Source organism: Heloderma suspectum, chromosome 4, assembly GCF_057233095.1.
Source record: "Heloderma suspectum isolate Gila_16-S chromosome 4, 16-S_ref, whole genome shotgun sequence".
Classification (NCBI taxonomy): domain Eukaryota; kingdom Metazoa; phylum Chordata; class Lepidosauria; order Squamata; family Helodermatidae; genus Heloderma; species Heloderma suspectum.
Window position 1 is genome coordinate 37,627,110 of NC_139461.1, and position 27,461 is coordinate 37,654,570.

General features: G+C 44.2%; 2 protein-coding genes across 2 annotated transcripts in view; one reads left to right on the forward strand and one right to left on the reverse strand.

Moving 5' to 3' along the window:
* Positions 1-2,705: 2,705 nt before the first annotated feature.
* The window catches only part of DCSTAMP (dendrocyte expressed seven transmembrane protein), a 105,356-nt gene continuing 80,600 nt past the window's right edge, over positions 2,706-27,461 (reverse strand). The window contains exon 5 of the mRNA XM_084848965.1: positions 2,706-4,426. The gene's annotated coding sequence lies outside the window, so the exon portion shown is untranslated. The remainder of the gene's footprint in view (positions 4,427-27,461) is intronic.
* Positions 10,081-27,461, forward strand: part of DPYS (dihydropyrimidinase) — a 73,786-nt gene continuing 56,405 nt past the window's right edge. Inside the window, exons 1-2 of the mRNA XM_084848959.1 lie at positions 10,081-10,471; positions 26,869-27,027. Coding sequence (XP_084705085.1) covers positions 10,223-10,471; positions 26,869-27,027 — 408 coding nt within the window. The 5' untranslated portion in view covers positions 10,081-10,222. The remainder of the gene's footprint in view (positions 10,472-26,868; positions 27,028-27,461) is intronic.

A 27,461-nucleotide genomic window follows, 5' to 3' on the forward strand; every position in this document is an offset into this window, starting at 1 on the left:
GGGCAAAAGTCAGTATGATTAAATGGGTAGAAAGTTGGGATTACATGTGGGAAAGTTCAAATCTTCAGATAACCATGAGTCTCTCTGCATGGCCTTAGACAAGTAACACTCTGCCTAAGGTACCTTACAGGGTTATTGTGAAGATAACATGAATTCTCTTATCAGCCCCCTGTGAGGACTTGGAAGTATGGGGTATGAATGTGATTAATCAGTATTTTTAAAAGCCTTTGGCTTTAGAAAGCATCATTATGAGCCTGAGAGGAGATGCCTGGTTTGTCCATAAATTCAAAGTGGTGTATTATGGCTTAGGTTTAAAAGGACTGGGGGGAAAACATAATGAAACAACCTCTTTCCAAAGTATGCCATGTGTGTTTATGGGGTGAGGTACACCATTTACTATTTTCCAGTGGATTATAGCGGAGCTAGCCAGCATTGCCAGCTTTTTTGTGGCAAAACTTTTGTGGCTTTAACAGCTCCATGACAAGTAGAAATTTAGTAGGTAAAGTTTTTCCCTTCTGGAAAACTTAACCTGCATTATTCTCTATCCTAGTGTTAGAGGAACTAACTGTCTAGCTGTTAAAGTTAGAAGCTCCAGTGCCTAGACAGAAAAGCTAAGGATAACCTTAATGACAGCACATTGGTTACTAGCATCCTGGTTCATACATTTGAAGGATGTAGTGCCATGATAGAGTAGCAAGCTCATCTACTTTCTTCTATGAAAATGTTTTACATGAAAGTGTGCTCCACGTAGGGATGTACGAAAGTTCCGCCACGGATCTCGGGGGGGCCGAATGGCAGCACATTCGGCCCCCCGAAATCGGTGGTGGAACGCCCCCCCCCCGGGACTTACCTTGGGCGGATCTTCCTGGCGGCAGCTGCCGGTCTTCTGACCAGCTGCCGCCGCCGCCCTTTCCAGGTTAAAAAAAAACAAAACGTGATAGGCTACGTGAAGATTTACGTAGCCTATCACGGCTGACTTAAAAAAACGCGTGTATGCAAATGGTGGCGGCCATGGCCGCCATTTGCGTTCCTTATTTTGGCACGTCTTAGTCTACGTAAACATTTACATAGACTAAGACGGTGAAAATAAGGGGAACACAAATAGCGTAGACGCTACGCTATTTGCGTTCCCCTTATTTTCGCCGTCTTAGTCTACGTAAATGTTTATGTAGACGAAGACGTGCCAAAATAAGGAACGCAAATGGCGGCGCCCATGGCTGCTGCCATTTGTGTACGCGCGTTTTGTTTTTGTTTTTTTAAATCAGCTGTGATAGGCTATGTAAACATTTATGTAGCCTATCACGGCTGACTGCAGGGATGCAAACGGCGGTGGCTATGGCCGCTGCCATTTGCGTCCCTGCTAGCCAGCGGCCGGATGTCCGGCTGCTGGCAGAGCTGGCCAGCGGCTCCGCAGAATCGCTGCAGAGCAGAGCCAGCTGGCCAGGATTCCGGGGGGGGGAGGAACGGAGCGCCTCCCCCCCCGGCCAGGATTCCGGGGGGAGGGACGGAACGCCTCCCCCCCCCACCATCAGCATAATCCCCGAAAGGTAAGTGATTTTCGTACATCTCTAGCTCCACATCAATGCCCAATTGTTTGGAGGTGAGTTTTCATGATCCCACTAAAATTAGTGGTGCGCGGGGGGCGGCAGATCATTTGATACAGCCCTCCACCAACTGGATGTTTGCGTACAGTGCTCGGTTCATATTCAGCATTATTGCTATGATGTAATCTCAGCCTATTGCCTAAAATTCCACCGCACACAAAATGCTCCCTTGAGCAACTAGATAACAAGGGCAGGGTTTAGACTGTAAAATCTAATTATAATATTTATAAGGCACATTTGATGTGTTCAGTACCTTGCATAAATCATATCAGTAATCATATCAGTAAGTACAGCCTTGGAAGTTAGACTAGTGTAAATCCCTATCTGAAATAAGGCTAAGAGTATAGAAGTGTGCTCAAAGTCATAAGAGCCCTGCAGAATCAGACCAAGGGTCCATATAGTCCAGCATTCTGTTCACACAGTGGCCAACCACAGGGAAACCCACAAGCAGGACATGAGTGCAACAGCACTCTCCTATCCGTGTTCTCCAGCAACTGGCATACGTAAGCATACTCCCTCTGATACTGGAGGCAGCACACAGCAATCTGGACTAGTAGCCATTGGTAGGTAGCCTTATCCTCCATGAGTTTGCCGAATTCCCTTTTAAAGCCGTCCAAAGTGGTGGCCATAACTACATCTTGTGGAAGTTAATTCCTTTGTTTTAACTACATGCTGTGTGAAGAAGTCCTTCCTTTTATCTGTCCCAAATCTCCCACCAACTGGCTTCATGGGATGACCCCACTGGGTTCTAGTATCATGAGAGGGGGAAAAGTGTCTCCCTATCCACATTCTCCACACCATGCATAATTTTGTACATGTCTATCATGTCTCCCCTTACTCAACATTTCTTCAAGCTAAACAATCCCAGCTGTTGTAGGCTTTCCTCATAGGCGAGTTGCTCCAGCCCCTTGATCAGTTTAGATGCTTCCTATCTCCTGCTACCATTTAACTGGAAATAACAGGGATTGAACTGGGGATCTTCTGCAGGCAAATCATATGCTCTGTCTCTTAGCTATGGCCCCCTCTACAGTACACTCCCTGTAGGATGGTGGACAAGAGGGAGAAAGCTTGGTAAAAGCAACTCTGAAGACATTTGTGTTTCAGGACTGATTTATTTTTTAATTTAAAGTTTTTTAAAAATTATTTCTGAAGATATTCACATTCAGCTTTCAGACCTAAAAAAGGATCCCCAAAGCAGCTCACAATGCAATAAAGTACAATAAATATAATAAAACCAGGGGCAGGATTAAAAAACAAAACCCAAAACAAAGAAAGCATACACAATAGGGGAGAGAAACAAATCGAAAAGGCTAGGCAATTATCAGGTCACCCAACAGTTATGAGATGGGGGGGGCGCTCTTGCAGGGAGTTCCACAATCCCTGGGTGCCACTACAAGAAAGGCCCCATCTTGCACCCCAGCCAGTTATGCCCCTGGAAGTGGTGAGACAGCTAGCAGGACATCTGCTGCAGAAAATGGTGGGCCGGATCACACAGGAGAAGGCCATCCTTCAAGTATCCTGGTCCCATATCTTTTAGGGCAGAAGCGTAGAGCCTTAGGCCTGGGGGCCAGATCTGATGCTTTGGGGTTCCCCTGAAGGCCATGCCTCTTTTCTGGCTTTTGTGCATTTTCCTCCATTCTAAAAGGTTGAAATGTTTCTCCTATAGCTTTTTACTGGCAGGAAGAGCTTGAAGCTAAAACATACTGGCATTTTGTGTACTTTGGCCCCACCTATCTAGCCTTCAGCCCCACCCACCACTGGAATGTGCTCCCCCCCCACCTCCCTGAGAGCTTCTCCAAAATTGAATTCAGACCTTGGGCTGAGAGGGGTTCTGCACCCTGGTTTAGGGCTTCAAAGGTAAGAAGCAGCACAAGCTATAAGGAGTTACTCTCTCCTTCATACACTGCTGATCTTCCGTAAAGCTGAGCATAACTGATTCAAGTTCATTATTTCTCATGTTGCACATCGTCATTTCTTGTGTTGTGTTCATCTTTGAAGGCACCCAAGATATATAACCTTGCAACTCCCCCCTGCACAACTTTGCTAACTCCGAATAATGCCCATTCCACACAGCCATTCCATTTCCCTTGGCTTGAACACACACATCCCGTAACTGCCCCCCAAAAGGTTTATGAGTCCAACTCAGGGTGGTATGATACCCATCAGCCAGCTCTGACTGAGGCATGAATACATTCCTGTATTGTATTCCTGCTTCCTGTCAACAGCGCAGTGTTGACAGGAAGCAATATGGACAGTCAATAATTACAGACTTTAAGACTCAACAAAGCAGCTCTTCCCTCTTTTCATTAATTATCTTATGACATCTATCTTAAAAATGGCTATGCCAGGCCTGACCCAACCTGACTCCGCTCAAGATTTATTGTTTTGCTCAACAAAAAAAGGTAGAAAAGAATGGTTAACGTTGTCACACAGCACTTCTTCCTCTTTGTCCAACCCATCCAACACTCAAGGCTTTTTTATTATTTCTGAAAAAAATTATTATATATAAAATGCTTTGTTACAAAGTGCTGTACATAAAAGAATAGCTCAACAATTTAAATACATAATTACAATGATTCTAGTACAACTTAACTCAAAGATACAATATTATAACAATAGTCTTAATAACCCAAATAAACATAAAAGCCAGCAGCATACCTTACTTCAGAAACAACCAACCACTCCCCCTCCTACTCAAAAGGATACGTTTTCAAACTTTTCTTAAACACCTCCAAACTCCCAGTTAACCGTAATGGTAGGGGGAGCGAGTTCCACAGCTGCGGGACAAGGTCCTGGACTGCGCAATACTGGGACACCGCAACCTGTGAAGTAGAGCGGGTCAGAACAGCTTGGCCCATGGATCTAGTGGCCCACCCTGGGACATACCAGGACAGAAGAGAGGATAGATAGGCTGGGTAATGCAACCTTAGGGCCTTAAAGGCCAGGACCAAAATCCTGTAAACAGCCCTGGCCTTCAATGGAAGCCAGTGCAAGGCTCTACAATAACAGGTGATATGAACAAAATGGGGAAGGTCCAGAACAGTCCTGACAGCATTGTTCTGAACCAGGATTAAAGGATGGAGAGAGGAAAGAGGGAGGCCTGCTAGAAGACTATTGCAATGGTCTTAGTGCATGAAACCACTAAGGCCCAAACCAGAATGTCCACAGTCGCCTGAGCCAGGAACCTGTGGATCCAGCGGATATTAATTAAGTAGAAATTACAAGTCCTTACTATGCTCTCAATAAAGGAACACAGCGAGAGACGATCATCCACCAGGACCCCGAGGTCCCTGGCAAGGGGGACTGGGACAAGCTGAATACCTTGAAGGCAAAGGGAGGTAAGCATGGAAAAGAAGGAAAATCAGGGAGGAAAACCAAGATTTCAGTTTTGTCCATGTTCAACTTGAGGCGGTGGGTAGACATCCATGAAGAAATCTGTAGCAAACAATCTCCCACCGATGCCTATTCTCTCTCCCCAAGCTGGTCAAAGGACTGGTAAACCTAAGTATCATCGGCATACATATGATGCTGAAAACCACAATCAGAAATAAGGGAGCCCAAGAGAAGGGTATAGAGATCAAAAAGAAGAGGTCCAGGATGGACCCTTGAGGCACCCCAACCATGAACAAAAAAGAATCTGAAACAGTGCCAGGAAAAAAAAACTGAAAAAGGACGATTTGACAAAATAGAAGTAAACCAGAAAAGAGCAATGCTCATAATGCCCAGAAATGTCAAATATTTGCATTCAGCTTCCAGACCTAAAAAAGGACCCCCAAAGTGGCTCACAATGCAACAAATTAAAGTACAATAAATCAGTTAAATATAATAAAAGCAGAAGCAGGATAAAAAACAACCACCACCAAAGCATACACAACAGGGAAGACAAAATAACTGAAAAGGCTAGGCAATTACCAGGTTAAGAGATGGGGGGGCTCTCTTGCAGGGATTTCCATAACCCCTGGGTGCCACAACAGGAAAGCTCATCTCACATCCCAACCAGTCTTCCCGCTAGCTGTCTTACCACTTTCAGAGGCACATCTGGTGCATAATTTAGTGGGTGGGAAGGATCAGACAGGAGGAGGCTATCCTTCAAGTATCCTAGTCCCATACGGTTTAGTGCAGGTGTGTGATGCTGACAGGAGGGAATATTCATTTGTTGTTGTTCAGTCATTTAGTCGTGTCCGACTCTTCGTGACCCCATGAACCATAGCACGCCAGGCCTTCCTGTCCTGCGCTCTCTCCTGGAGCGTGCTCAAGTTCATATTCATTGCATCCGTGATGCTATCTAGCCATCTCATCCTCTGCCGTCCACTTCTCCTTTTGCCTTCAGTCTTTCCCAGCATCAGGGTCTTTTCCAGGGAGTTTTCTCTTCGCATTAGGTGGCCAAAATATTGGAGCTTCAGCTTCATTATCTGTCCTTCCAATGAGCACTCAGGGTTGATTTCCTTTAGGATGGACTGATTTGACCTCCTTGCAGTCCAGGGGACTCGTAAGAGTCTTCTCCAGCACCACAGTTCGAAAGCATCAATTCTTCGGCGCTCAGCCTTCCTTATAGTCCAGCTCTCACAGCCATACATTACTACTGGGAAAACCAAAGCTTTGATTAGACGGACCTTTGTCGGCAAGGTGATGTCTCTGCTTCTTACTATGCTGTCTAGTTTGGCCATAGCTTTCCTCCCAAGGAGCAAGCGTCTTTTAATTTCATGGCTACAGTCACCGTCTGCGGTGATCTTGGAGCCCAAGAAAGTAAAATCTGTCACTGCTTCCATTTCTTCCCCTTCTATATGCCAGGAAGAGATGGGGCCAGATGCCATGATCTTAGTTTTTTTAATGTTGAGTTTCAAACCAGCTTTTGCACTCTTCTCTTTCACCCTCAACAAGAGGCTCTTTAGATCCTCTTCGCTTTCTGCCATTAGGGTGGTATCGTCTGCATATCGGAGGTTGTTGAGAATTCTCCCAGCAATCTTAATTCCGACCTGTGATTCATCCAACCCGGCATTTCTCATGATGTACTCTGCATATAAGTTAAATAAGCAGGGTGACAATATGCAGCCTTGTCGTACTCCTTTCCCAATTTTGAACCAATCGGTTGTTTCATGTCTGGTTCTTACTGTTGCTTCTTGACCCTCGTACAGGTTTCTCAGGAGACAGGTAAGGAGGTCTGGTACTCCCATCACTTTAAGAATTTGCCACAGTTTGTTGTGATCCACACAAAGGCTTTAGCGTAGTCAATGAAGCAGAAATAGACGTTTTTCTGGAATTCTCTTGCTTTCTCCATGATGCAGCGAATGTTGGCGATTTGATCTCTAGTTCCTCTGCCTCTTCGAAACCCAGCTTGTACTTCCGGTAGTTCTCGGTTCGCATACTGCTGAAGCCTATCTTGTAGGATTTTGAGCATCACCTTGCTGGCATGTGAAATGAGCGCAATTGTGCGGTAGTTTGAACACTCTTTGGCGTTGCCCTTCTTTGGAATTGGAATGTAAACTGACCTTTTCCAGTCTTGTGGCCACTGTTGAGTGTTCCAAATTTGTTGACATATTGAATGCAGCACTTTAACAGCATCATCTTTTAGGATTTTAAATAGCTCGGCTGGAATACTGTCATCTCCGCTAGCTTTGTTGTTACTAATGCTTCCTAAGGCCCACTTGACTTCACTCTCTAGGATGTCCGGCTCAAGTTCAGTGACCGCACTATCATGGCTATCAGGGACATTCAGATCTTTCCTGTATAGTTCTTCTGTGTATTCTTTCCACCTCTTCTTAATCTCATCTGCTTCTGTTAGGTCCCTGCCTTCTTTGTCCTTTATCATGCCCGTCTTTGCACAAATATTCATAGTCAGTAATTAAAGGCTTTTAGACCCAACAAAGCAGCTCTTCCCTCTCTTCATAAATTATCTTATGACATCAATCTTAAAAATGGCTATGCCAAGCCTGAATCCTCTGACTTTCTATCATGTGCCATCTGAGCTCAAGATTAATTGCTTTGCTCAAAAAAGGGAGAAAAGGAGGGTTAACACTGATGCATGGTTCTTCCTCTTTCTCCAACACACTCACCACTCAAACCCTAAGGGCAATGCAGCAGCTGTTCTGTCTTCTCCGCACCAAGAAGAAAAGATTGCTTTGGCTACAAATTATTTCAGACACACAGCCAGGGGAAAAATTTGAATTCCCATCTAGCGGAGCTGGGCAGTCTACTCATATTAACACCAATCTTGCATCAGTTGCACCAGCTATATATCTGTCTCCAGGCTCCATTTAAAGTGTTGGTATTAACCTTAAAAGGTGCAATCCTATGCATGTTTAGACAGAAAAGATCTAAGGTCATGGTGAGACTTTATGGCCAAAGACTAAAGATTTGAACTTAGGCTTTCCCAGCTCACTCTTAGTTTGTTTCTGCACTGACTTGCTGATATGTTCCTTTTAACAGGCTGGGGGAGAGGCATGAGATGATAGCTAAGCTTACAGCTGGGAAGGCACTAATAGAAGAATTGGATAAAATGTCATTGCTAAGGGTGTGGTAAGCCATAGCTTAAAGAAAAGTATTATGGGTTTAATCAAACCATTTCTTAGCCACCTGACAAGGTCATAGTTTTCCCAGGATGGCTTACAGTATAAAAACAATATAAAGATATTAATAAAATCATATTAAATATAAACAATTTTAAATAAAACTTGTTTCAATTAAATACAATTTCAAAATGTCTGTCAACAGCAAATAGCATATCTGTGTTGTTTTTAACCCACTAAGTTTCACTCATGAGAAGATGATTGCTCAGTAGGTACAGATAAAATGTTTGCTTGTATAAAAGGTACTGCACCCGGACTGCTTACCAGCTGTCTGTAGACACCAAATAATTTCAGTTATTTGGGTTTTAGCAAATTCTATCCTTCATTATTCCACTGTGATTTATTTCGTGTAGGGTGTATCTTAGCTGTTTCACTTTATATCTTTAATTTTTAAAAATGCACAGCAACCCTTGTCTCGGGATCCTTCATGACAACTATCTTTGAAGTCACGTACTGGAAAAGGAAAGTATTATTTTTTTTTACCGAGGCTAAATATGTTATTTTATTTATAACTTTTTAAACCACCTAATAAACAAAGTTCTTTGGGTGGTCTACAAATTAAAACACCTAAGGGGCTAAGCATTGATTTTAGGGAGACATATTAACAGTGCAATCCTGTACATGTTTACTCAGAAGTAATTCCTACTGAGTTGAGTGGACTTGTTCCCAAGTAAAATATACGTGAGAATTCAACCAAGGGCGTGGGCATTCAACCAATCCATGTGTAGACAGAAAAAAGTCCTACAAGCCCTAGGATGACTGTAGGACTTTTTCTGTCTAAACAGGCACACCATTGCTACCTAAGGCTGCAATTACTGCGAAGTAAATCCGAACTAGGAAGGCCTGGCATGCTATGGTCCATGGGGTCACGAAGAGTCGGACACGACTGAACAACAAATCCGAAATCGGTGGATACTGATTAAAAACAAGCTTTGGGCTGCAAGGTGCTGTTGACTTTTATGTACCTCAATCCAAAAAGACAAAACTTTTACAAGGAGGATCCGTTTAATAATGTGGAAACTGAGACCGTTGTTTTCGGAAACAGATCCCCACTGAAAAGTACTTCGATTTCTAGACGCTGTTAGTGAACTATAGAGCACAGGGTCTCCGTAAATCTACACTGACATTTTTATATGTACAGCTGCTCAGTTTTCAAAGAGACGCGGCAACAAATGGTCTGAATGTGTGTGTTTTCAAGTCTGCAACTCTACGCACACTTGGACGTTAGTCCCATTGAATGCAGTTGTACACCTACAGTCCTGGGGCTGTGCAGCGCAATCCTCAACACGTTTGCCCGAGAGCAAGCCCCTCTAAATTCAGTAATCCATTACTGAAACAGTAATCCATGTTTGCTGGCGAGTAAGCTAAGCTCGTAGGATTGCAGTCTTGTTTTATTTCAAGACTCTTGAGAAGCCGCTTTCACCAGCCCCGTTGTTTGTACACCGAGGCATACGAAATTGAGGCTACCTAGCGAATAAAACCCTGCGATGTGTTAAGCAATTTTTATTTTTAAATAATTCTCTTAATCCTGCAGATGGCAAGGGTTTTTTTGGGGGGGGGGGGAAGGGGCTATAAGGAAAACGAGATACTATTACCAAAGGAAGCTATGGGTTTCCCATGCATAAAAATAAGCTATGTTTGGGAAGGTATTAGGAATGCTGCTGTACTGCTGAGAAGGTGATCTACTTTCCGGGTATTGTATTCTTTCCCAACCCCCCTCTGGCTCCTGTTGAAATAATAATATATCCCACCGCCACCACTTAGTCGCAGGAGAGATACTGCCAGCGTGGAGAAGCAGCCGCTTCCAGGGGAGCGGGGCGGGGTACGGAGTCCCTAAAAGCGCGCGCGCACAGCCGGGGGCGGGGGGTAATCGCTCGAACTCGCCGCCTCCAGCAGGCGGTGTTACACGTGACTGCAGGGCAGGTCTAAAGTCTGTGGGAGGGAACCTCGAAAGCGCCGCCGCCGCCGCCGCGCCGAAAGCGCAGCCTGCCTTCCCACCAGAAAGGGCTTCCAGAAACGCTTAGGGCTGAGGCGGGCGAGAAAGGGGCCGCCATGCGGAAAGTTCTGATCAGAGGCGGGCGAGTGGTGAACGAGGACTCCTCGCAAGTGGCCGATGTGTACGTGGAGGATGGAGTCGTGCGGGCGGTGGGGCCGCACCTCCAGCCCGCCCCCCTCGCTGGGGTCCAGGTGATAGAAGCCGCCAACATGCTGGTTCTGCCCGGCGGGATTGATCCTCACACGCACATGCAGTTCCCCTTCATGGGGACGCAGTCCAAAGACGACTTCTATCAAGGCACGAAGGTAACTCTTCGCGGACTGCGTGGCTGTTCCCCTCCCTCGCCGCCGCCGCCGGGTCCCAAGCACCTCCGGGGGCTCCGCTGGCACGGAGGGCTGACCGGCTGGGGGTGCCCGCCGGCTGCTGCGGAGAGGTGCGGGTTCCCTCGCGTAGATGGACCTCCCTGCTTCAGGGCCGTGCAAAGCCACAGCAGCGCTTCTCTCTCCCACCCGGATTGGGCGATAGTTACTCCTGCTGGTTGTTTCCGAAGTGTCAGTAAACATGTAGACGTGGGTGATCCGGTAGACATTGTTTACTTGGACTTCCAAAAGGCTTTTAACTAAGTCCCTCACCAAAGACTCCTGAGCAAACTTAGCAGACATGGAATAAAGAGGAGAGGCCCCCTTATGGATCAGTAACTGGTTAAAGAACAGAAAGCAGGGAGTAGGAATGGAGGGAAGTAAATAGTGGGGTCCCACTGGGATCTGTCTAGGGGCCGCTGCTTGTTAGCCTGTTCATAAATGATCCGGAATTAGGAGTGAGCAGTGAAGTGGGCAAGTTTGCGGATGACACCGAATTATTTGGGGTGGTTAAAACAAAATGGGATTGTGAAGAGCTCCAAAAGGATCTCTCCAAACTGGGAGAATGGGCACCCAAGTGGCAAATGCAGATCAGTGTAAGCAAGTGTAAAGTGATGCACGCTGCAGCAGAAAATCCCAACTTCAAGAATAGCCTGATGGGATCTGAGGTAGCGGTGGCCGACTGGGAAAGAGATCTTGGGGTTGCAGTGGACAGCGCAATGAAGATGTCAGCCCATTGCGCGGCCGCAGTAAAAAAAAAAAGGCAAACTCCATGTTAGGCATAATTAGAAAAGGAACGGAGAATAAAACTGCCAATATCATACTGCCCCTATCTATGGTGCGGACACACTTGGAATACTGTGTCCAGTTCTGGTCACCACACCTAAAAAAAGATATTGTAGAGCTGGAAAAAGTGCAGAAAGGGGCAACTAAAATGATCAAGGGGCTGGAGCATCTCCCCTATGAGGGAAGGTTACAACAGCTGGGATTGTTTAGCTTGGGAAAAAAGGAGGGTAGGGGGAGACATGATAGAGGTGTACAAAATTTTGCATTGTGTGGAGAATGTGGATAGGGAGACATTTTTCTCCCTCTCTCAAAATACTAGAACCCGGGTCATCCCATGAAGCTGATTGGTGCGAGATGCAGGACAGATAAAAGGAAGGACTTCTTCACACAGCACATAGTTAAACTATGGAATTGGCTACCACGGGATGTAGCGAGGGACACCAGTTTGGATGGTTTTAAAAGGGGTTGGACTAGCGATGTCAGAGAATTCTGCCACGGACCCCAGTGAGGTCCGGAGTCCGTGGCAGAAAGGATCCCTTACCTCTGCCTGCCTGCAGCATCCTCCCCAGCCGGATCCTCCCCACCAGCGGCTCTGGAGTGCCAGCGATATGGCCACCATTGCCATGCCGTGTTGCTGGCTGACTCTGGACGCAGATGGTGTAGCAGACGCCATTTGTGGCCGTAAAGCCCTTAGTTTAAGCTAAATGCAGCCATTTATGGCTGCATTTAGCTTAATCTAAGAGCTTTACGGCCGCAAATGGCGTAGTGGACTCCCCTTACATGCGCTTCCTTTCCCCCACCCCCTTCTCCCCGAATCTGAGTCTTCCATTATCTTTCATTGATCTCGCTCCTCTTCTTGCCTCTTTAAGTCTTTTCACGGAAGAAACTGAAGCGGAACACGACAGGGTAATTTGATAGCTCATTGGGCTTCATCACACAGAGCTCTTATCCTGCGATTGAAATTGCTCATTCAAGGAAGTTTGCTGGCTCTTTACATAACACAGTGACCCTGCCGTGACCCTCCTGCACTAAATGCCGTTTGTCCCTGTTTGTGTTTCCTCTCTGAAAAGACTTAAAGCCGCAAGAAGAGGAGCGAGATCCCTTTTCCCCAGCCATCAGTCATTTGGTGGTTTCCCAGCTTTGTGTGTTTTTCCCCCATCCTAAAAGGCTGAGATGCCTTTCCTATGGCTTGTTGTTGTTGTTGTTCAGTCGTTCAGTCGTGTCCGACTCTTCATGACCCCATGGACCATAGCACGCTAGGCCTTCCTGTCCTGCGCTCTCTCCCGGAGCGTGCTCAAGTCCATATTCATTGCATCAGTGATGCTATCTAGCCATCTCATCCTCTGCCGTCCCCTTCTCCTTTTGCCTTCAGTCTTTCCCAGCATCAGAGTCTTTTCCAAAGAGTTTTCTCTTCGTTACTAGCTTAAGAGCTTTAAGCTAAAATATGCTGATGATTTTGGCCCTGCCCCTTTTACATAGGAACATAACCGCCCTGCTGGATCAGACCAAGGGTCCATCTAGTCCAGCATTCTGTTCACACAGTGGCCAACCAGCTGTCGACCAGGAAACCACAAGCAGGACATGAGTGCAAAAGCACCCTCTTGCCCATGTTCCCCAGCAACTGGTGTACATAGGCATACCACCTCTGGTACTGGAGGTAGCACATAGCCCTCAACCCCAATAGCCGTTGAGAGACTTCTCCAGGAATTTGTCTAACCCCTTCTTAAAGCCATCCAAGTTGGTGGCCATCATTACATCTTATGGTAGCAAATTCCACAGTTTAACTATGTGCTGTGTGAAGAATTTCTTCCTTTTATCTGTCCTGCATCTCGCACCAATCAGCTTCATGGGATGACCCCAATGGATTCTAATATTATGAGAGAGGGAGAAAAATGTTTCCCTATTCCCAAAATGTGGACTTCAGCCTTGGTCATCACTGGAATGTAGCCCCTGAGAGCTTCTCCAAAATAGAATTAGGCCCTTGGTCTGAAAGACATTTAACAGCCCTGCAATGGAAGCTTGGCACCAAAGGGCAAGGAGGGCACACCATGGGCCAGTTGCAAAGGGACTGTAGCCTGGCAGTTCGCCATCCTCATTCTAGAACTTTAAAAACTGTTATGCGGGGTAGTGTTGCATTTTATTTTTGTTACTGTCAAGAGACTCCCCCCTAATTACTGCTTGATGGACAGGAATTGAACAGTTGCAGCTTTTTTCAGGCGTAGTAATAGTGATGGGTACAGCGGCACCTGTTCAGTTTGTTTCTCAGGCAGCTGTTAAGGGCATCAAGATGCTGTCAGCAAATTATATATATATACATAAGCTGTAAACACTAATCCAGAGAAGCATGCTGGATTATCTGTGTGCATTTAAAAAATAATAATTTTGATTATAAACACTAAAAGTTTACAAACTGGCAGAAGAGTGCAGCAGATAAAACTAACTTCACAGAAAAAATACAATTCTTCATCCATTGGAATGTTCTAACCATTGCAAGTCATTTGTCACTCAAGTGTATTTAATTATACTCATTTTAATATATCTTTACCAACCTTTTGACAATTCGTTCTCTGATTTCAATAGTGAATACATTAATACCTACATTCTAAGGAATCTTTTTTGCTCTCATGCCCTTTCCACAATTTCTTATAATAGGTTATCTTATATATTATTTTATCTTATATGCTGTCTCCGGAGGCCCAAGTGGCCACAGTGGCTCAGAGTGCCTTTTACCAGCTTCAGCTCGTTCGCCAGCTACTGCCTCTCCTGGACAGGGATACCCTGGCCAAGGTGGTACAAGCATTAGTAACCTCAAGACTGGATTACTGCAATGCATTCTATGTGGGGCTGCCCCTGAGGCTGGTCCGGAATCTGGAGCTGGTGTCAGGAGCTGCCCCTTTCCATCTTGAAACTCCTTTGCTGAGGGAACTGCACAGGCAGCCTATCTGCTACTGGGCCAGGTTTAAGATATTAGTACTAATGTACAAAGCTGTAAACAACTTGGGACCAGGATACCTGAGAGAGCCTTCTTCTTTACCAACCTGCCCTGTCACTGGTGGTTCTACATGGACCTATGGCCTGGATGGAGTCCACCAGGAAAAGAGCCTTCAGCATGGTGGCCCCCTTCCTGTGGAACTCCCTGCCTTTGGAGGGCAGGCAGGCACCAATGTTGTATTGCTTTTGGTGCCTCCTGAAGACATTGTTATTTTGAGAGGCCTTCCTTGAGTGACCAGCTGCAGTTTATTAAGTTTGGGATCTGTTTCTTTTAAAACATTTTAATTGTTTTAATATCGTGTTTTATTATTTTATCTGTTGCTCACCGCTCCGAAATCTTTGATGTAGAGTGGTATATAAATATTGTAAATAAATAAAAATAAATATTAAGATTCTTTGCCTAATACTTATTTTCCAGTCATTTAATGATTGGGGTAGGGTGGGGTTTTCCCTCCAATTCTTAGCCACTAAAATATTGTGATTTACATATTCCCTAACATTTAATGTAATTTATTTGATACTGGCTTTCAAAGTCTACCTAATAATAAAACAGTAGGGTCTGTTGGCAACTTATACCCTGTTGATGACCATGTTGATGACATTGATTACATCAATCCCAAACTTCTTAATTTCCCACCAGATATGTTTAAAGTCTGCTTGATTTTTCCTACATCTCCCAACAGTATGCATTATAACTGATACATCTTCTTTTTCAACTCCCATAGAACGTAATATCATAAATACAAGATTGAATCAGTTTTCTTTTGCTGCAACATCCACAGAATAATTAGGGCCATCTGTTTGGCATACTAATTTTAAAATTCTGCATTCAGTTTTTAAACTTTCTCTCCCCACCCCCCCGAGATTTAAATCACAAAGAAAAAGTGGTGACTCTGCTGGCCAGTAGATTGACACAGGAGACCCTCTTTTGCTGAAAGAATTCTGCAGGCTTTTTTCTTTACCCCCTGAAGAAGGCCTAAATAAGAAAAAAGGCTGAAACACGTTGGGCTTTTTACAATAAATTCTGTTTTGCATCCTGAGAACCACTTCCTCTTCTTTGTGATTCACTTTGGATGCTCACCTCCTTCTGTTTACTTAGTCAGAGCTTTAAGCAAAAATATGCTGCTATTTTTGGCTCTGCCCACCACTGGAATGCAGCCCAAGGGCCTCTCCAAAATGGAATTTGGCCCTCAGACTGAAAGAGGTTCTGCACCTTTTCTGTAGAAGCAAATCGTTCTAAAAACCATTCAAGAGGCCTGCAGCATTGGGGCCAAAGTGTATATCCCTTTTGTTGGCTATTTTCTTCTCGTTTATATCATCAGCCAGATATATTGTAATATTGGTAGCTAAGAAGCAAACTACAAGTGACACAGTTGCATGTACCTTTGCCCGGTGTTTTTTGTTGTTGTTGTTTAATGAACAGCAGCTTTAGGAGGGTGCAGTCCTAACCAGAAAACCCAGAAACAGTATTGATAGCTGGCATCCATTTCTGGCATGGTCCACTGAGCATCATTTTAATTTATCACAATACCCCTGATGTAGCCTTGCTCTAGCAAATTGTGGAAAATTAAAATGATGAACCTCAGCCACCCAGTGCTGCCACCACCAGCCATCATCACTGACAGGCAAGCATGCCCATCAACGGAGGAAGGGACATTAGAGTGTACTTTGTTTGCCTCTTCCCCCCTGCCCCCAGTTTAGAGATGACCCTGAAAAGACCAACAGGACAAGGAGTAAGTAGTTTCCCCTCAGGCCTTCCCCCAACCCCAGTCCCCACTTGCTGGATGGTGATGTACATTCCTTTACAATAATTTCCCTCTCCAGTTTTATCCTCCCTAAAAGCATGGCTTTGCATATATTTTTTCCCCTTTTGGATGAAACCAAAAGTTGTTTTTAATTTTTGTTTCCCCTGTATGTACTTAACCTCAGATTGATTTTCTATACAGGGTAGGCTGAAAAACTATTCCACTACAAGGTACATTGTCAGAGTCGTTTGAATAATTTTCTATGGGAATTCGAGGAGCACCAAAGCTTTCAAAAAATATTTTATAATGGATTGATATACCAGTCTTGACACACAGGGCAGAATTGCTGCATCTGCTTTTTTAAGTAGATTGGCTGGGATAATGAGTGGACCCAACATCTTGAGAAACTTAGATCAATAAATTTACTTTGGATCCTATTCATTTGGAACACACACACGCACACACACACGGAGAGGGAGGGAGAGGGACAGAGAGAGAGAATATCAAGAACTGAAATATTCAGTCCTGCTTTATGTAGGTCTTCATCTTCTTAAACAAGCTAAATGAAACATTCCTATATTGATTTCGTTGTAAATCTGCAAAATATTTTGTACAATTTTTAGGTTGTACAAAACCTAAACTTCCATTCAGAAGATCTACTCTGAATGCACATAGACAACCCAACTCTCCCAACTCTATACTTTTTCCCCTGCGTAATGGTATAGGCACTTCAAAGAGACCTGATGGATCAGACTAAAAGTTCACCTAGACTAACGTTCAGTTTTTCAGAGTAACGAACCATATGTCTCCAGGAAGCCCAGAGGCAGGTCATAAAGGTAATAGCCCTTTCCCATTGGTTCTCCTAAGCAACTAGTATTCAGAGGTATACTGCTTCTGATCATAGCTACTAGCCATTAATAGACCATGGGATTTTGTCTAATCCCCGTTTAAAGCTGTGTAACCTAGTAGCTGTCAGCACATCATCTGGCAGTAATTGGCTCAATTGACGGAGCAGTAGAAGCTGTCAGCTGGGGCAGGAATGTTTTCTAGGGATGTGAAGGATGCAATGTGCAACCTGAGATGTACATCCCTGGATGATGTTCACTGATGTGTTGAGGATTCTGAGATGCAGTAGGAGGGTCGTTCATGACTGCAAGAGTTCCTGGAGTGCACCTCTGGGATTACGCTCTGCAGCAAAAGACCTTAGGCCAGCTCTGCAAGTCCCAGTATCCAAAGGTCTGGAATGTAAAGGTAGCAGAAGATTAGCAAGGAAGAAGGATCCCACTTATTTCCATCTGCAGGTCTAACCTAAGCAGTGCACCACCCTTCTGCTTGTGAAACAGTCTCACACGAATTGCACAGGCTGATTACAGGGTACTATATAGTCTTGTTTTGCAAGAGGGGCTTGGATTGCCTTTGCATCTCTTTTAAGGTAGGGGGTTCTTATCAATGAACCCCTGATGGGGTGTGAGCCCTTGGCAGGTGCCCAACCATACCTACCCTTTTTGCCATCCCTGAAGAAGGGGCACAGCTTAGTGGTTAGAGCACTTGCTTTCCATGCAAAATGGCCTTGATTCAATCCCTGGTATCTCCAGGTAGAGCTAGGAAAGACTTCTGTCTGAAACCCTGAAGAGCTTCTGCCAATCAGTGTAGACAATATGGAGCTAGGACCATAAGAAGCAAGCGCCTATGTGCTGGTGTGAAGAGGGCTGTTCCGTTCAGTATTATGACTGATCACAGAGGGCCAAGAGCAGACTCTCCATCGCATGTTGGCTTAAACAGGTCTAATCTCTTCTTGAGCGCTGGGAAATCAGTCTTCGATATTTAGGTCATTCTGGGGGTAAGGTTACTAACCTTTACTGTAAGGGAACAATCCATTTAAAATTAAGTAGGATTTGACATTTTTTTTATAAACCAACAAAAAAACCCTATAGCTAGCAAAGCCAGTGAAAGGTTAGCCAGCTGGCAAACTTATTCCAGGGTCAGCCAGTCTTTGACAGAAGCTATACAAAGGTTCAAGTCCACTATTTGTATGCACTGTGCAATTATGTCATCTATTTCATAGAGTACGGTGTTGCAGTTTTAACCCATTAAATCACATAATTATCTTTATTAATTTAACCCCTTATATAACAGTAAAGTACACTGTGGGACATCTAATGGCATGATTGCATTATGCATAAATATATCATTTACATAATTGCAAATCAGTCTGCAAGTGCTGCAAAGCAATAGGCAGATCAGAAAGGAGGTAGCTTGTTTCCTGGGATAATGGCATTTTCACTTTGTCCTTCATAACTTGACCCGTGATTAAAATGAAGCCAAGAAAACCAAGATACAGTGCCAGCTCTAGGTTTTTGAGGGCCCTCGGACAGGACACCCACAATGGCTCCCCTCCCTCTGTGTCTGTGAGTCTATTTTCTCATCACCTTTGTAACCAGCCTCTAGTCTACCTCATCCTCTTTCTCATCATTGCTACCACTTGCTTGCTTGAGAGGTAGAGACCTGGTAAGTAAGTAGGCAGTGGCATCTGCTGCTCCTCCTCCTCGGTACCACTATTGTCAGGTGAACAAGTGAGAGGCAGGTGAGCAAGCAGATGGCAGTGGTGAAGAGGAAGAGCAAGTCCAGGGGGTTCTTGTCAGTGGGGCCCTTCCGGGGTGTATCCTTGGCAGGTGCCCAATCATACCTACCTTTGACATCAGCCATTCCAAGATAGATACCATTTCAGCCCTCCAAATAAGTTTACTGTTATGCTCACCCCACTTCTCTGAGTGGTTAGAAATTCCAGGGGTGCAACTTTTACCCAGATTTGGTTTTCATTGGAAGGAGGTCATTTGAGACTTATGTGTGTGTTTTTGTAATTGTTGTTTTTGTTTACAAATACATAGATAGATCATAATTGGAGGTGCAGCTTAAGCACTCCAAAAGGCAGCCAAAGGTCACTGCTCCTATATCAGATCTCTAGAGAGCCCCCCCTCCAATGCTGTTAGCTTACCGAGCCTAAACTCCGATCTCTGTGTCTGTCTGAAACTGCAGTCTATTCTGTTATACACAGACACCTAGATCGCATCGTCCTTAGTTGGGATGGGGAGAGAGGTATCCCCATTTCAGGTAGACCAGCAATCTCCCAAATGAAAGGAAGTTACTTGGCAACTTCGTGGAGAGGCAGTACTTCTGGCTCCATTAACCCTCTCCTTTCCAGACTTCCAATCGAACAACATTACCTTATTTTGTGTGTGTGCAGCTAATTGCTAGGGGCCGCAGTGGCTTAGTGGTTAAGACGCTGAACTGCAGACCGGAAGGTTGGCAGGACAGCAGTTTGAGACCTGAGTGCTGCGTGACGGAGTGAGCTCCCGTCTTCAATCCCAGCTTCTGCCAACCTAGCGGTTCGAAAGCAAGAAATTGCAAGTAGATAAATAGAGACCGCTTCGGCAGGAAAGGTAACAGCGTTCCATGCACCTCAGTGTTCAGTCATGCCGGCCACATGACCACGGAAAGATCTTTGGACAGCGCTGGCTCTTTGGCTTAGAAATGGAGATGAGCACCACACCCTAGAGTCAGACACGACTGGTTGGGGACACCTTTACCTTTACACCTTTTTAGCTAATTGCTAAAAAATCTACCTTAGTAGACACTGCTGTCCTTAAGATGCTTGCTTAAATTAATATTGGTGACTTTCTATGGCTGGTGGCTGCTGGATACACCATACCTGCTTGGCTTTGAAACCAGTGGTCAAAGCATGCTTGATTCTGCACTGGATTGTGACTTACAAATGTTTGGTGATTTCTCACAAAGGAGCCAACTCTAAAAAGCTCCCTGAAACTTTCTGTTGATCAGAGAACAGGGAAAGTATAAAGTGTGCTGAACAATATTTATATTTACTCATATAATATTCCTAAATGTGAACTAAAAGCAAAACCTTTGTTTTTACTTTTGTTCCTTATAACTAAATGTAAATGCAAAATTGTATTATACTGCTATCTGTAAACTCAAATCTGTATTGATTTACAGCTGACCTCTGAGAAGGCATGAATGCTTAGCTTGCTGGCCAAGGAGCAAAGATCTTGCAAAAAGCTTTGCTTTGCAGCTATCAGTTCACATTTAGAAAGAGTTTGTTGCAATAAGTTTGCAAATAGGTTAGTTTTCATCCGGCAGCTGATGTTTTGCAAAACTTATTTTTATCAGTTTACAGAGGAACCAAGATGTAGTGTTCTGTGGGTTGATCTGCTAATTTCAGTTCATGAAAAGCTTATTTGAAGACTCAGTAATATTATTTACAGCTGTTCAAAGAAGGAATGAAATCTGCTTAACTGGCAAATCAGTTTAGTAGACTTTAAAATAGCTAGGTTTTTTAGCTCAAAGTGGGAGATTGGTAATTCTTGGCCCTTTCTCCATGAGTGTTGGCCATGCAATACTAAACATAATATGATGTAAAGTGTTGCTGTAGGAAATCATTAAAAAGGCAGACTTAATCACTAGGGAGGATCAGAGGGGTCAACTTCATGTCATACCTATTGCAGAAGTGATGTTTGCTTTTAGTCTAATAATTAAAAGCGTGGTATATCTCTCTGTTCAGGTATTTTAAAAAAATAAGATGTGGTGGGGCATAAGGGCAGCAAAAGGGTAGATATCCCCTTGCATGTTTCCTTTAAAATGCTTACAAACCATTTTTGTAGTTGATTGCATGACATCAAAGGACTGGATTTGGGTAAGTAAAACCTTACTGTAAAGCAAAAGCAAATCAGTATGAAAAGGTGCATCAAGACTGATAAACATGGCCTACGAAGCTATGCTGACTAAACATCCAGGAGCCCTTGGACTATGCTCATTTAAGAATATTACTTTGAAATCCACAAAGCATTGCAGAAGAATTGCAACTGTAAAACAAAGAAACAAAAACACTTGCAGGAACAGCAGTAGGACAGAGAAACCTCATTCCTTAGCAACTGCTTACACGCCTACCCTAAACTGGGAGCAAAGATATGTAAGACCAATAGACAGATCCACATTTTTCAGCTGCTCCCACCTGCCAAGGGCATCTCTACACCAGCCTAAAATCCTGCATTTAAAACGGGGCTTTCTGCTTCCGTTTTAAATGCAGGATCACAACTGACTCCCTTTCCACATGCTTCCTCCTCCCCCCCCCCCCCCCCGTATCTGAGTCTTCCATTATCTTTCATTGATTTTGTTCCTCTTCTTGCTGCTTGAACTCTTTTCATGGAGGAAACTGAAGTGGAACATAACGGGGTAATTTGATAGCTCATTATCTACGATCTATTTAAAAATGGAGCAAAGGGCATTTAGTGCAGGAGATGCCTTGAATGATCTCTGCGTCATGTAAAGAGCCAGCAAACTTCCGTGAAGGAGCAACCTCAATCGCAGGATAAAAGCTCTGTGTGAAGGAGCCCCAAGTCTCCCCTCCCATTCCTAATTGAAAGGCTGGATAGGTAACGTGTGCTTCCTGAAGGTCCAACACTCTTCCCCACCCCCACTGGTAAGCACTGACACTGGTCAGCATAAGGTTCACCAGAGCAGAGATTAAAATTTCCAGAAATTTTGAAGCCATAAAAAAAAATCATTTTTTTCCAGAAAAGAATGGATATTTTGGACAAAATTGAAAAATAAGCAATACTTATATTTTAGAGCTCTTTACAGACCCAAAGTCACTTTGTTGCTCTAGGACAGTCTTCCCCAACGTGATGCCCTCTAGATATTTTGGACTTCAGCTCCTATCAGCCTCAGGCAGCATGGCCAGTGGTCAGGAATGCTGAGCAGGGTAGTCCAAAACATCTGGCGGGCATCAGATTGGAGAAGGCCGCTTTAGGAACATAAGGCACCCTTTATGGGCAGAATCCAACAGGGTGCTGTCTTGCCAAAAGCAAAGGCTCTTTTTGGATTCAGGAGCAATAAGCACACAAGTGAGTTGAAGTCAAAGGGTTTTATTTAAAGCAGGCAAAAGGATATCCAGAAGAATATACAATACCAAGCAATCAGTCCTCAATCAGTTGTCGGGAGCCCCAGGGACGACAACGAGGAGACCCCAGTCTGCGGCCAGCATGCAGCGCCTTCCCAGTCAGGCCTGCATCGAAGCTCCCTTTGGGCAAACTGCAGGGCTTTTTTATACCTTAATCTCTTGAGTGCTACATGCCGCTTAGGACAGCACCTTAATTAGTCACACCTGTTGTGCTTAAGCCCCCTGATGATGTATGTCATATCTGTACCACTCAAAAGATTAGGCGAAGCGGGTGGACAATAGCCAGATGGTACCCTCCCGCATTCCAAGGCCGTCCCATCGTTCATGTTCTCCTCCCTCATTTGAAGGCCGTGCCATCCCCACTTGCAACCAACTCTGAAAAGTGAAGTTCACACTAAAGGCCTTAAGGAGGCCTAAGTTTTAAGTCTTCCAGGAGACATGGGAATAGAAGGAACAACTGTGGCACACCATCCCTATCTCCTCGATAGACAATAGTCTTCTGGTGGTTTTCCTCTACAGATGTGTCTGCCCTTGCTGATGCCTCGTCAAGTTGCACAAGAATTTTTAAAAAAACCCATAGGTGGGATAACCCACATCTTATTTTTTTTATCCATTTTGAAAGGTGGTCTCTAGTGTAAGTTTGGCAATGTCAGTCCCATGCCTATGCCATAGGAGCCAGGCTACTAAGTTTCTTTTAGGTAGAGAGGGTTTGTTCTAGTAGCAGCAGTTAAAAAGGTTTTAGAGTTGAGGCAACATTCCCTAGTGGTGAGGTCTAATTGTGAACTTTATTAAAACGGAGATGGTGAGTTCTATAGACCCAGTCCTCAACGTTAATGTTAAAAAGAGATGCATAGGTGGGATAATCCATTTGCTGTTTTGTCACATCTGGTGACAATGACAGGGTAAACCACGGAGTTCTTTTCACATGTGGGTTGTAGATTAAAACTACATTAATTGACTACTACAGCATCTAACCAGAAGAAGCCCAGAAATACCAGACTCTGTAGAACAAAACCGAAACTCTCAAGAATGCACATTTTCTTCCATATTATGATATAGTGACTCTACTCAGATGGGGAAGCTGAGCATGACTTGGAGCATCCCTAAGGGTGAAATCCTATGAAGATAGTTGCCAGCTCTGAACTTGCAGGCTGGTGAGTATCTTATGCAGGGCAACAGCAGTGTGGAGGTGATCCAGTCCTCCATGCTCCAGCCACCCTGTATTTTCGAGTAGACGCGTGATTTCATGCATCTAACCAGGGATGTCAGAATGGGAGGGGGGAAGCTGCACAGCGCATGGGAAGCATTGTAAAGGGGCTTCTGGGGGCTCCTCCCTGGGACCGCCCCCTTTTCTCCCTCTCTGTGCTCCGTTTCTGAGCCTGGAGAAGCAGCTGGCACAGAGAGAACCGTGCCTGCTACGAAGAGGCCAGGGAGGGGGCATGGAGCACAATTTCTGGCAACCAAGCTCAGAGCCCTGGCTCCAAGCTCAGTTCCCAGAAACCCAAAAATCCTATGGCCCTCTAGATAGTGTCACGTGGCCATAGAATTGCTCCCTAAATGTCTATCAGTAAAAGATACATTAGATCAATAATTTGTAATAAAGAATAGAAGAAATAACTGCTGGGAATCTTACAGAGAGGATTAAAAATCCTTTTCCCTGTGGCTTTATTATTTCCAGACATTTTACATCTCTAGTCTTTCCCTAAAATCTTATTACATAGTTTTTAGAAATCATTAATGGGGGGTAAAGGCTGCGTAACAATATATAAACACTTTGTCTTAAAGTCTTAAAATACTTCATAATCCAAAGTTGTTAAATTTTTCCATGTTTTGGGGAAAAACAAAATAAAAATGGTCCTTCGGGGGGAAAAAATAGGGAAAAACGTGATTTTTGCAACCTAACTTTATGCTGTGACACAGGGAGTCTCCAGGACCACCTCCCCACCAAAGTCTTGTTCTGAGGAAGAGCCCCTCAGAGCGAGGCATTTGGGCTGGCAGCCTCCATGGAGAGCCACGCTAGGCCCAGTCTCACTGCAGGGCCCATGGCTCTCCACACGTGGCCTGTACCCTACTCAGGCAGGCAGCAGCTTCTCCGCAGAGCTGCCATGGCTGCTTTCTTGTTGCAGTATTTGCTGGAGAAAGTAATATTGCAATTATCAAAATTGTAGGGTGTTTTTTTTAAGTGTCTGACAAAGTAGAGAGATGCTTAAAATTATTAACACATTTAGGGTGCAATCTTATGCCTATTTAGACAGAATATGGTAGTGCTGGGAGTTCTAGGACTTCTTTCTATCTAAATGTACATAGGATTGCACCCTTAACAGTTTTATTACTGATGAAGGCGGCAGCTGAAATGCTTAAAAAGATAATTTTAAGTGTGTCAGTCTCTCTCTTATCAGTCACCTTTTAACTTATCTGAGTGTCCGTTTTTCAGTTTTCTGCATTTCCACCTCTTTTGTTCTATGATGTTACCTAGTCTGATCAGATGAATTCAGTGACTACTCAGCACCAACACAGTGGCTTTTCCCTAAGGGATGCAGGCCACTAACAGGCCACTAACAGGCCCTTTTCCCTAAGGGATGCAGGCCACTAACAAACTAACAGACCATTTCATTAGTGTGCATTACTCTGCACCCATTAACCCTGAGCATCATCTGCCATCGCATCTCATTTGCTTCGCCTCTGTTTTTTGTCCCTTAACATGCTTTCTAGTATTCCTTATCATGCTGTCTAGCCTTCCCTGCCCTCAGTAATTTTCGGGTCACCTGCAGGTTACACCACCTCCACACTGAAGTTTACCCTGTTGCCCTGCCTAGGGAGAAAAATATCCCAAGTAGTTTCAGATGGATCCTTCAGCATCCTGAGGGGCTTTTGTTTCTATAGCAAAGCTCTTCTGTATTGCAGGTGCCATATTTCAAAGTCATCACTTCCACCTCCATTATTGTTCTGCTGATAAACAGATTTATTTTTCTAGCTTAGCAGGCACTGGGGAAACTGTTTCTGCTTTAATTGCATGCCTAAGGTGCTTCTGGCTCCCTTCTTCCCATTCTGCAAGACCATCTGGTTGGTGAGGCTCAGCAATCCATAAATGCTGCAGACTTTCCCAATCAAAATATTTGCTGCAGCACAGAGCCTCTAACCTGTCCACACACATACACACCCAGAAGTCTTCCTGGTCTCAATACCGAGGAGGCCATAGCTCAGCGACTGAGCATGAGCTTAGTGTGCAGAAGGCCCCAGGTTCGATCCCGGCATCTCCAGGTAGGGCGGGAAAAACTCCTGCCTGACATTCTGGAGAGTAGGGATGTACGGACTGTGTAAAATCCCCTCCATCTGTGTTTCGTGGATTGTCAGGTGCTTTTTGTTCCATTGTCTGCCCACAGACAGATACGAATATTTTTTTCGTCATGCGGAAAAATATGTAAATAATTATTTACATAAGTATTTACATAATCTACCCTAGTACAACAGGATACCCTGGAGAACATGCTGATGCTAGGGAGAGTGGAAGGCAAAAGGCAGAGGGGCCAACCAAGGGCAAGATGGATGGATGATATTCTGGAGGTGACGGACTCGACCTTGGGGGAGCTGGGGGTGGCGACGGCCAACAGGAAGCTCTGGCATGGGCTCGTCCATGAAGTCATAAAGAGTCGGAAGCGACTGAGCGAATAAACAACAACAACCCTAGTACATAACATTTAGCATGTTGCTCCCCATTCCATTCAACATTTTGTCAGCAGAAATTTACGTATTTTCCTGTGAATTTATATATGTAAATTTCGGGAAAGTAAAAAAAAAAAAAAAACCATCCAAAAGTCCACAAACTCTGCACGGCCTGAGGGGGTGGCTCCACAGCTGAGTCTGCAAGCTGGATTCTTAGAAATCCAAGCTCACTGTAGTCGTCTCGAATTTCTCCAGCATCCCCACTGGAGAGCCATTGCCAGTCAGAGTTGACAACACTGGGCTAGATGGACCAAGGGTTTGCCTCAATATTAGGCAGCTTCCTATGTTTCACATTGTTTCATGCACAGAACGCCTTTGGAATGTACTTCAGCTGAGCAGGTGCTTAATGTTCCTGTTTGCTGCCACTAAGGCCATGTCTACACTGTGAAATCAATGTGTTTGCAAGTGCATTGGTTGGGAAGCGGCAGCATGAAACCACAGACAGTACTAGTTGCACAGCAGGATCAATATAGGCCCCAGAATCCACAGAGGGCAGAGCACACATTAGTTTGCTTCTCTCCAACCTTTCTTTCCAGTGCTTGCCATGGTCATTACAAAATTTGCTTCCTCCCTAGGCCCATATAATAAGCCCCTACATGTATCTTCCCCCAAAAGATCCTTTGTATTTTATATGCCTGGACAGCATAGCTGGTTTGAAAATATTTCTTGCCTCTTACCTAAAATGAGAAAATGATTCTTTTCCACCCACTACACTATTCAAGATAGTCATTACACTATTCAAGATAGTCATTACACTATCTTATTTATCATAATGGATGCAGTTGGAGCTGTTACATTTGGAGGTGTTACATAATGCACAAAATACAATACAGAAAAATAAAGGTAACCTTGCACAGTATTTTGTGACCTTTGATTTGGCCTAATAAAGGTATTATGGTGATACGGATTTGGGTGTTTCTTTGTTTGTTTGTTTGTTTGTTTTTTAAAAAATTGGAAACAAGAAAAAAAATCTCAGCAAAATACCATGAAAGGAATTCAGAAATAAGAAAAATATTATTTTGTATTTAGACCTTTGATACATAATAAGAGCCTGAAAGGTACATTGGAGAACCTCAGAATAGTTCTTTCATGGCCAAATGATGACTGTTTTCTTTTTCTTTTAGGCTGCCCTAGCAGGAGGCACCACAATGATAATCGACTTTGCAATACCTCAGAAAGGATGTTCCCTTCTTGAAGCCTATGAGACATGGAAAAGCTGGGCAGATCCCAAAGTCTGCTGTGATTATGGATTGCATGTGGCAGTCACATGGTGGAGTGACAAGGTTTGTAAATGCCACTGGCATATTTGTCCCTTCAATATGCAGTAAGCAGGGTAAGTGGAGTTTCAGGATAGGAGTAGCAAAGACCGTGGTCCTGGCAGTGGCATATCCATACCTGCAATGTAGAAGTGAAGCCCTCGAAGGCATAGAGCAGTAGAGTGGCCAGAGGACCCAATCCATTTTTAATTAATATTATTTCAATTTTATTTTATACCACTAAACAATATTGCAAGAGTTCATAATTTTCGTAATAAAAAAGTACCGACAATTCCAAAAATAAATAACATGATAAAATAATAATTGTAGTCTCTTGCCATAATTATTTCATGTCATGGAATATTATGTAGTTCCTTGTTACAACATTTGAAATAATTGTCTTCTGTCTCCAGATGACTGTCCAGTGGTGAGTGTTGCCAGGGCTCGCAGGGACGCAGCGC